General features: G+C 50.9%; 1 protein-coding gene across 1 annotated transcript in view; it reads right to left on the bottom strand.

The window, feature by feature from the left end:
* Nucleotides 1-2,403: 2,403 nt before the first annotated feature.
* The window catches only part of COL11A2 (collagen type XI alpha 2 chain), a 76,137-nt gene continuing 67,861 nt past the window's right edge, over nucleotides 2,404-10,679 (bottom strand). The window contains exons 61-68 of the mRNA XM_060272207.1: nucleotides 10,259-10,312; nucleotides 9,616-9,651; nucleotides 9,449-9,502; nucleotides 8,576-8,843; nucleotides 7,448-7,560; nucleotides 7,138-7,206; nucleotides 3,946-4,188; nucleotides 2,404-2,581 (exon numbers count right to left, since the gene is read on the bottom strand). Of these exons, the coding sequence (XP_060128190.1) occupies nucleotides 2,435-2,581; nucleotides 3,946-4,188; nucleotides 7,138-7,206; nucleotides 7,448-7,560; nucleotides 8,576-8,843; nucleotides 9,449-9,502; nucleotides 9,616-9,651; nucleotides 10,259-10,312 (984 nt within the window). The 3' untranslated portion in view covers nucleotides 2,404-2,434. The remainder of the gene's footprint in view (nucleotides 2,582-3,945; nucleotides 4,189-7,137; nucleotides 7,207-7,447; nucleotides 7,561-8,575; nucleotides 8,844-9,448; nucleotides 9,503-9,615; nucleotides 9,652-10,258; nucleotides 10,313-10,679) is intronic.

Raw genomic sequence — 10,679 nt, 5'->3', positions numbered from 1 at the left:
CACCTGGGATCCATTGCCTCATTGCTGGGAGGAAAAGAGGGAGCAGGGAAGTTTCATTTCTGTGCAAGAGAATCACAGCGCTGGAAGGGGGCCTAGGGGTCATCTAGCCCAACCCCCGAGAGAACAAGAGAGGGGATGTGTGTTTGTGTGCAAAGAATGAGGACCTGATCAGAAGCCAGCAAGCAGTATTCGAACACAAGAGCCCTCTCCCCTGCCGTGGTTTCCAGCAACTGATATGCGGAAGCATTTGTTGCCTCTGCTGGGGAGGGGCAGAGCACAGCCATCCTATTAGCCATCCAGGTTGGTTGCTTCATCTTGTGGCAGCGGGTTCCGCAGGTTAACAGTGCCCTGTATGCCTAAGTCCTTTTTATCTGTCCTGAATCTCCCAGCCTTCAGTTTCCTTGCTTGCCCACCGGTTGGCTGGATCCAGAGGCTGGTTGTTGTGGAGCGTTAGGAACCGAGGCCAACCCCCTCCTCCCCACAAAGACACCTGGGGGCAGGGGTGCCTCCCTCAAACCCCCTGCAGAAGGCTTTAGTTGACCCTTACCTGGGAGGGTGCATTATTTGGGGTGTACGAAAGCGAAACTCCAGTGGACGGGCAAAGGCGAGGAAATAATAACGGAGCCGAAGAAAGCAGCAAAATTATAGATGATCTATTAGGCACCATACAATTTAAAACAATTACTTACAAAACATTACATGGTTGGGTCGCCTGCTTCCAGCACCAGGGGGCGGCCCCTCTCTTGCTTTTTAAGAAAACAAAAAAGCCAAGGAGGAGCTTTTGTGTGGAGGGGTGGAACCCCTTTCAAATGAGGGGGGGGGAACTTTGCAGGCGGCCGAGAGAAAATAAATTTATTTTAAACTTCCCAAGCACCAAAAACTGGATGTGAAACTCGCCTTTTTCCGTCTTCCATTAAGAAGAAAAAAAAGGCAGCAGGAGATGAAAATAGACTTTTTTTCTTATATCCACTCCTTTAAATAATATAATTAATTAATTTATTTTTTTCTCTTTATAAAACAAAACAAAGCACACAGTTTTCCTTTCTGGTCTTTGGAGCTACTTTGGGGGCGAGGGGAAGTTGGGGAGGCGGAAGACGCTTCTTAGAAGCACACAGAACGTTGGGGAGGGGCTTGAAAGTTTAGCAAGGGGGAGGGGAGGGGGCTGAATTCCTGGCGGGACACTAATTTGTGCAAAAGGGGGGAACCCTCTCCCAAGGGCAGTGTCTAGATTTAGAATCATTTAAAAATGAAAGTTAAGATATGTTTTGGGCAATGGTTGAGGTGGCTAGGGTGGAGATAACCAGGGTTTGGGGGAGAGGTGGCCATTGTGAAGTCAGAGGACCCCTCTCTGCTCTTGGTCTCTGAACTGGGTGGGGGGCTTTTGTACCAAGTTTCCCCCCACCCAGTGTCATTTAGCCCTTCTGGTTTCAGCAGTGCCTATTCAATCGCATTTGCCACCTTGTATTGGGAGCTTGAGTTCATCTTGCTTGCTTCCCATGCTCTGTGCATTAGGATAGAGACAAGCAAAATTGTTCACTCCAGCTGCCTCTTTCCAGCCCACAAGCAGCTTCCTGTAGCATCTGCCCCCCTCCCCCGGTTTCCTCCTAGAAATGTGGGGCTTCTGTCTCTGGTGGCTTAATTGGTGCTGTCTGTTAGGGGGTGAGGGGAATGGCAGGAAAGGGCTTGTGGCTTCCCGTTTGGGGAAAAAAAACACCTGTTGGGGAGCTGGGACAGGGGTGGTGGGTGAGGTCTTAAAATGGATGCAAGGGCTAGGAGGGGTGGGAGTGGCCATTAGGGGTGGGGGCGAAGGGTCCCATTCTGCCCAGAGAAGGGCATTCTATTCTGGGGTGGGCAAGGGTCATGGGGGGGAATGCAACAACTGGATTTGGGACTGGGGAGTTACAACTGGAAAATTCTGCAGATTATTGTTGAATATAACCCCCCCCCCAATCCCTTCCTCCCCAAGGACCCCTGAAGGAATAGGAAAAGGGATGCTTTAGTGCTTTTGGGGGGAGGGGGACAGACAGCCGCGAGATGAGGCATGGGGTGGGGTTAGAGTAGTGGGTTCAGCGGAAAAGAGTTACAGTGGGGAGGGGTCCCTGTGTGTTTGGGGAGGGGGCTTTGCTTTGTAACCCGCTACCCGTGGAGGAGAGGAGGAATGTTTCCTTTGGCGATAAAATATCATCTGGCTTGTCCCAAACTGTCCACTTCTCTTTGGTCTGCATTGGTGCCCACGTCCCAGACCCCCGATGTGCCTCGGTCTCCCGTTGGTTGGCGACGGATCCGCTGTGTCTTGAGGGTGGGGTGGAGAGAGGCCGGATCCTGTTCCGTCACTGCTTGTGGGGGGGGGGGTTCCTCTGGAGACCAAGGGCAAACGGGGTCGGGGGTGGGTGGGTGGGTGGGCTCAGTGAAGTGTGCAGGGGTTTCTGCCGCCTTAGCCTCGGAAGCAGACCGGGCCCACCTCGAACCCGAACCTCTGGCCGGGCTCCCCAAAGTCCGCCACGCGAACGTCCGTCAAGGGCAGCTGCTCCACCTGGGGGGTGTGGACCTCCAGGACGGTCTTCTCTGATCCTTTCCGTGTCTGCGAAGGAGAGAGGAGATGGTGTGAGAACACGAGGACAAACCTGGCCAGCATGGTGGGAAACCCGCAAGCGGGATCCGAGTGCGAGAAGAACTTTTCCACAGGCGTTCAGAAACATGGCTGCTTCCGACCAGGGCGAGACGAAGACCTTTAGAGGCCATACGCAGCGCCTAAAAGATTTTGGTGCCCTGTATATATATCTAATTCAAAATATAAACAATGGTAAATCATAAAATAAAATTATATTTTGGGGAGCGAAACAAAACCTACAGTCATATTATCTACTTCCACTTCATTTATATTTGTAGGGGGGGGGGGCTCCTTTTTCTAATGGCGAAGTCTTTGACCAAGATCAAATCCAACCATTTTCTTTACATAGTTAAACTAAGTAGTTTTAATTGAGTTTTGAACAAATGTACAATTTATCGCTACTGCTTTGACTTTTGTTGCGTTGTTATCTTAGAGGGCCATGCAAGCTGCTTTTCTGAATTCTGTTGTTTGGGTGGAGTGTAAGTTCATTGAACCAGGGAGGCAGGCCCCCCCCTCCGAAAAGTTGGGGAACCAATTATCTAGCAGAGCAGTAATTGTTTTGTCTGAAGAAGTGTGCATGCACACAAAAGCTCATACCTATGACAAACTTAGTTGGTCTCTAAGGTGCTACTGGAAGGATTTTTTTATTTTGTTTTGTTTGTGATTGTTTTATTTGTTAAATATTCTATACAATTTATGCTGCATCTGTGATGTTCCATTATGTCATTTTTATCTTTTGCTTGTAAGCTGCTTAGGGATTTATTTGAATAAAAAGCAGCATAGAAATAGATTTTTTTAAATAAAAAAAACACCCACCCACCCAAAAACCTGCTTTATAATCACAGAGTTGGATGGGTTCCGGGGGTCATCCAGCCCACCCCCGTGTCACAGCATCCATGACAAATGACTTTTTTTATTAAAAAAAAAGGAGCTGGACTTTTTGTGGTTTCGAGATCCCTGCTGTCTGAGAGCCTCCCCACAAGAATGCTCAGTAAAGGCCCAGCATCGATTCAGCTCTGCGAAAGCTTTGTGCCAGCAGCCCCTCCCCTCAAATCCACCCCCCCCCCCTTGAGCCCACTATCTCATAAGGACTACTGGATCTGGCCAATGGCCCACCTAAACCAGCACCCCCTTCTCACAGTGATCAAATACCCCAAGGAATCTGGATAGACTGCCCCTGCCCCTGGAGGCTCCATTGGAGTGTACAAAGAGCCCTCCCGAATCAGCTGCCCAAAGGGGCCTGTCTGACCCAGCCTCACAGTGTGGCTCCCGGGTTCCCCCCGCCCAGGGAACCCGGCCCCCGCCAGATGCTACCCCTGCTGGGGAGGACTCACCGCACAGCCGTCCCGCAGGGCCTTGACGTAGGGGCTGCTGTCGTAGCTCAGCTCCTCCTCGTTGGCGCCCTGGAAGCGGAGGGCGCGCTGGTAGCCCCCGGGGGCCGGCTCCCCACGGCTGTGCCAGGCGGCTGAACGCTGGCAGTGGTAGGTGAAGTTCTGCCGGGCCGAGACGCTCAGCAGCCGCAGGAAGGTGAGCTGCACGATGCCCAGGGGGTTGCCATCGGCATCCGAGTAGGAGAACTGGGGAGGGGGAGAAAAGGAGTCAGGGCTAGACTGCGGCAACGTATTCTGCCTGGGGCTGCCCTTTTGCTCCCAGGCTCTGCTGGGAAGAGGTTCGGAGGAGAGCCGGTGTGGGTGTCATAGACAGGCTAGGGCAGGGGTCCACAAGGTTTTCCTCGCCTGGGCTGGTTCACCGCAGTGGAGATAAAATCATAGAATCATAGAGTTGGAAGAGACCACAAGGGCCATCCAGTCCAACCCCCTGCCAAGCAGGAAACACCATCAAAGCATTTTTGACATATGACTGTCAAGCCTCTGCTTAAAGACCTCCAAAGAATGAGACTCCACCACACTCCTTGGCAGTAAATTCCACTGCCGGACAGATCTTACTGTCAGGAAGTTCTTCCTAATGTTTAGGTGGAATCTTCTTTCTTGTAGTTTGAATCCATTGCTCCGTGTCCGCTTCTCTGGAGCAGCAGAAAACAATCTTTCTCCCTCCTCTATATGACATCCTTTTATATATTTGAACATGGCTATCATATCACCCCTTAACCTTCTCTTCTCCAGGCTAAACATACCCAGCTCCCTAAGCCGTTCCTCATAAGACATCGTTTCCAGGCCTTTGACCATTTTGGTTGCCCTCCTCTAGACACGTTCCAGCTTGTCAGTATCCTTCTTGAACTGTGGTGCCCAGAACTGGACACAGTACTCCAGGTGAGGTCTGACCAGAGCGGAATACAGTGGTACTATTACTTCCCTTGATCTGGATGCTATACTCCTATTGATGCAGCCCAGAATTGCATTGGCTTTTTTAGCTGCTGCATCACACTGCTGACTCATGTCAAGTTTGTGGTCTACCAAGACTCCTAGATCCTTTTCACATGTACTGCTCTCAAGCTAGATCCCTCTGTGGGCAGGATCCCAGGCATGCATGAGCGTGTGTGAGCGCGATTTCCGGCATCTGCACAGATGCAATTTCTGGCGTCTGTGCATGCGCAGACGCGATTTATGGCAGCACGGAAGCAAGTCCCCGTGCTGTGCTGGTCCAGTTTAGTGCAGCGTGTGGGGACTCACCGAGTGGGCAGCTTGTGGGCCGGTTAGCCCCCTGCTTGTGGCCATGGGCCTTAGGCTGCCGACCCCGGGGCTAGGACATGGGTTCAAATCCCCCAGTCGGGGTGTGTGTGTCCAGTCACTGTCTTCTCTCACAGGGCTGTGGTTACAGGTAGGTAGCCGTGTTGGTCTGACATAGTCAAAACAAAATAAAAAAATTCCGTCCAATAGCATCTTAGAGACCAACTAAGTTTGTCATTGGTATGAGCTTTTGTGTGCATGCACACTTCTTCAGATACATGCACACAAAAGCTCATACCAATGACAAACTTAGTTGGTCTCTAAGGTGCTGCTGGAAGGATTTTTTTTATTTCACAGGGCTGTGGTAAGTATTAAATGAGGAGGGGAGGACTGCGCAGGAGAAATAGGTGGGATATACAAATGTTTCATAAGGATTATCTGTTATCTGGACAGTTTCCGGAGATTACCATCAAGAGAGCTAGTTTCCATGCAAAACTAGCAGCAAAAGCTTGTCGGTGCAGGACCTCACCTTAATTTAAACATTATTAGCGTTGTTTTCTTTAAAATTTTAATGCAATTATTTTCTATTTCCCACCTTTTTTACATTTTACATTGTTTTGAATCCTACCATTGATACCGTACTTAACCCATTTTTCCTGGGCTCTGTTTCCCTCCTACCTTCTCTGCTGGTTATTGGCTCAATTAAAATTATATAAATGCAATAAAGGAATAACTCGGATAGACTTGTCCGATCTGGTTGCTAGTTTATTTTGGGGCTCAAAAGTGGCGCTTTTCACCCTTTAGAGGCCTGAACGATTTGGAGCCTGGGTGTAGAATCATAGAATCATAGAGTTGGAAGAGACCACAAGGGCCATCCAGTCCAACCCCCTGCCAAGCAGGAAACACCATCAAAGCATTCCTGACATATGGCTGTCAAGCCTCTGCTTAAAGACCTCCAAAGAAGGAGACTCCACCACACTCCTTGGCAGCAAATCCCACTGTTGAACAGCTCTTACTGTCAGGAAGTTCTTTCTGTGTACTGGGGGCCAATTTCTTCCAACTTTCCCACTGGACACCTAAGGTCTGGCTCCTGATTCTCTGGCCAAGGATCGAGGTGGGGAGGGGGCAGGTCAGCCCACCCACTGATAATCTGTCACAGGACCAGACACTACACATTTCAAGAGCTTGGGGGGGGGGAATTGTCTATAAACATGATTTTTTTTAGCAGTGTTTATTTCCTGCCACGTCTATATAATAATTGCCTTTACATCCCACGTAAAGGCGTAAAGGGGTCTGGCTCTTGGATCAGGCCAAAAGGAGACCCACCTAGCCCTGCATTCCTGTTCTCATGGTGGCCGGGCCAGAGACCCACCAAGGGAAACCAGCAGGATTCGAACACAAGAGAAAGTCTCTCCCTGCCTGCTTCTTCCAGCGACTGGTACCCAGAAGCATTTACTGCCTCCACTGTGGAGGAAGAGCAGAGCCATTGCGATCAGGGGCCACAGGCAGCCATCTCTTCCCTGCATTTGGGGGCATCCCTGCCTCTTGTGGTGGGGAGTTCCACAGGTGAGCTGTGCCTTCTGTGACGACGAATGCATAGTTGTTGTCAGAAGCTGCCCAGAGCGGCTGGGGCAGCCCAGTCAGATTGGCGGGGTATTTATTACTCCTCCTCCTCCTCCTTTCAGTCTGCAAAGCCCCAGAGGCGCTGGTGGGGGTCACTACACAGCAGGCACCCCCCAATCTCAGCCCTCCAGATGTTTTGGGACTTCAACGCCCATCATCCCTGACCACTGGTCCTCTTAGCTAGGGATGATGGGAGTTGTAGTCCCAAAAAACATTTGGAGGGCCAAGTTTGGGGGTGCCTGCTATAATAACCCCCCTGGATCACAATTCTCTCACCTTCCTGCCTTTCTGGAACTGGCTGAACCAAGTCTGAGGCTTCTCTTTCTCCCACGTCGACATTTTCACCTGGGAAAAGGAGAGAAAGAGAGAAAAATACTGGAATGCAACCTTCATTTGTAAAGGAGGAGGAGGAGGAGGAGGAGAACGGCAGCAGGCATCATTTCAGACGAGGGTTTCCCTCCCCATGAATATCGCTGTCAGGCTCCCCTCCTGACTCTTGTGTTGTCCCTGGATTCTCTCCAGCGGAAGCAAGGAAATCAGCTCACCCCAAAACTGCATGCTCCCCCCCCCCGGGTCCATCTCTTACCTCTCGAATCTCCTGGCTAGGGAAGACGCAGGTCTCTCCACCGGCCGTGAAATTACAGTAGACCTTGAAGGAATCTCGTGAGCAGCCCTGGTTGGGGTCAATCCAGTATTCGCCTGGATATTATTATTTTTTTGGCCGGGGGGGGGGGGGAGAAAAGGAGAAAGGAACATTAGAAAAGCCTTGCAGCAGCAGCAGCAGGGTCAGGCCATAGGGGGCCCCCATCTAATTCTGACAGTGGCCAAAGAACAAGGAATCGAGATAGACTACCTCTGGGTCTGGAGGTTCCATTAAAGCAAGGGAATCCTCACAGCTGCGCAACTTTTTCTGAATGCTGCACGGAAAAGCACATGAACCTGACCTTTGGAGAGTTTGTAAGTAAACCAATTTTTCGGTTACCAAATTGATGGTCTTTTTCTACGCTCAGGGAAGAGGGGAACTTTGGGAGGAACTTGGAAGGGGGCAACAGCCTGTATTTCCACACCGAACCGCTGCATGTTTTGAGATTTTAAATCCCTGCTGGGGTTTTCTCATCAAACTGTACTTGGCTCTTTGAATCATAGAATCATAGAGTTGGAAGAGACCACAAGGGCCATCCAGTCCAACCCCCTGCCAAGCAGGAAACACCATCAAAGCATTCTTGACATATGCCTGTCAAGCCTCTGCTTAAAGACCTCCAAAGAAGGAGACTCCACCACACTCCTTGGCAGCAAATTCCACTGCCGGAATTTGGTAGCAAATTTCTTTGCCTCCAGGAATTATCCTTTTCTATCTTTGCCGCCTGCCTTGCATCAACAAAACAGGCTAGGAATCCTGAGCTGCTTTCATCCCAAAGGATGCAGCTGGGCTCACTTACGCGAGTTACCTGAGTCTCTTTGTTCTGCCTCATTGCAAGGCAGGAAAGCCTCACCCAGCTGTTTCTGTGACTCGCTGCAATGGCCTTGCCTACCTGTAGACATTGGACTACAACTCCCATCATCCCTTGCGCTTGGTGGGAGCTCATGGGAGTTGCAGACCAACTCAAGTGTGGCTGGACAGCCACCACCCTGACGCAGCCAGAATAAAATTACTATTCTTATTATTTCTCCTGTCTTCCGGAGGACCCTGAGCCCCACCCACCCACCCACCCACCATCAGGCAGGTCCGGGTGGCAGAGCAGAAGGTCCTGGCAGGTTCGCCCGGGGCTTTCCTGGGTGCCCAGGGGCTTCCTCATCTGCTCGATCTCCTGCCGCAGGGAGTTGAGGGAGCCATAGATCTCCTCCATGCCCTCCAAGGGGGCCTGGCCTGCCCCGTCCGACGGCTGCTGCTCTTCAGCCACCAGCTGGCTGCCATCCACCGAGCGCTTGTTCTTCTTGGACCTCTGGATGGGCAGTGGCTGGATCACCTCCCCGGGGGGTCCCTGGGCGGGAGAGCGGGAGAACGTGAGAACCACAGAACCCACCCACCCGTCAGGATTCGAACTCGAGAGCCCCCTCCCCTCCTGCGGTTTCAGGCACCCGCCCTTCAGACCCCATTCCCCTCCGAGTCAAGAGCACAGCTGTGAACTTGTACAATCCTCTTTGAAAGCCTCCGGTGGCAGGGAGTCCCACAGTTTAACTCTGCAGAGGGGCTTCCTTTCGGCTGCCCTGAGGATGGCAGAGGGCAGCCGTGCGGGTGGCTGGGTGGGGAATCCCATTTACCAGAACCCAGTCCGACAGGTCCACTGCTTTCATTATTATCATAGAATCACAGGTTTGGAAGGGACCCCCAGGGTCATCTAGTCCAACCCCCTGCAACGCAGGAATATTCTGCCCAAAGTGGGGCTTGAACCCACAACCCTGGGATTAAGAGTCTCGAGCGCTACCAACTGAATGTTTACCCTGAACATAATTTTTTTAAAAAAACAACATCACAGTTTTCCAGGCCGTTCAAGTCCGGAGGGTTTCACCTTCCCAGCTGGAGGAGCAGCAAGAAACAGACCTTGGGGGGTGGGGAGGAAGTGGGGAATGTGTGGGGTTTTCTTACCGGGCGTCCAGGGGGACCAGGGACTCCGCGTTGACCTTTGGGTCCTGCTTGACCCTAGAAAAGGCAGTTGACAATGTCAGTGGCACGCGAGGGAAAGAGGGGCATGTCCTCACCCCGCCTCTCCCCCCAAGAGGGTGGGGGGGCTCAATGTGTGGGGAGGCTCTTACCGTGGCTCCTTTAGGACCTGGGGGGCCGCCTGGACCCTGTGGAAGGGAGGAGGAAATAATATATAACAAAACGACAAGGATGTTCAAAATAACCTTTGTAAAAATTACCAGCATCTTCCCTTTTGGGAATTATAGGGACAGAACTATCCAAACTGTATAGAAACTTATTCATGCACGTGGCTACGGCGGCAAGAGTGTTACTTCCCCCCCAAAATGGGAAAAAAAGTCCCAGCAAAGGAAGAATGGATACAAAAACTTACGGAATACGCGGAAGTGGCGAAACTTACCGGAAAAAACAAGAAGCCAAGATAGCAAACTTTTTATAAAAGAGTGGAAATGGTTTATTGAATATTTACAGATAAAACCATTGGCAGGATTATTGTAATAACCTGCAGTTTTATAAGGGTTATATATTTAAAGTAGATGAATAAATGAGCAAATTCAGTTAATTTGGACATGCAGAAGATATTAGAAATAAATTTAAGGAACCGCAGAAAGAGGGGGAAGGAAGTCAACTTTTAGAACGTCAAATGTATAAATCTGAAAAGCATAAATATTGATTTTTTTAAAAAGGTGTTAGAAGGTGCCACTCAGGGAGGGGATGTGGGGAGGGCAAAGGGGGTGTGTGGAGAGGCTCACTTACTGGGAGACCGGGGGGTCCTGCGGGTCCAAGGGGGCCGGTCGGACCAGGGATTCCCTGTGGGGGGGGGGGAACAGAGGGAGAAAGGGTCAGTTGGGCAAGGCCATGCCATTTCGGGGGACCCAGGAGTCCTAACTGGCCCCCCTACCTTCCCACCATGCTATAGGCACAGAAGACCCCCCTCGGCTTCTCCCCCTACCCTCCCGTTGTCCCCTGCCCTGCCCTTCGCTTCTCTCCCTCTTTGCTGCGACCGGAATCGGCTTCACTAGAAGATTTGGATCTTATTGATTTGTTGAGAAACTGTTAAGGCAACAAAACCCGCAAACAGGTAACAACAACAAATTATTATCTGCATTTTTATTCCTATTCGTTTATTCGTTGCCCGTCCTTCACTCAACCTAAGGATACAGAATTAAAAAACAAA

This window comes from Zootoca vivipara, chromosome 2 (assembly GCF_963506605.1).
Source record: "Zootoca vivipara chromosome 2, rZooViv1.1, whole genome shotgun sequence".
In the NCBI taxonomy this organism is placed as follows: domain Eukaryota; kingdom Metazoa; phylum Chordata; class Lepidosauria; order Squamata; family Lacertidae; genus Zootoca; species Zootoca vivipara.
The sequence above is the reverse complement of the archived record's forward strand: the minus strand, read 5'-3'. Positions and strand labels throughout refer to the sequence as shown.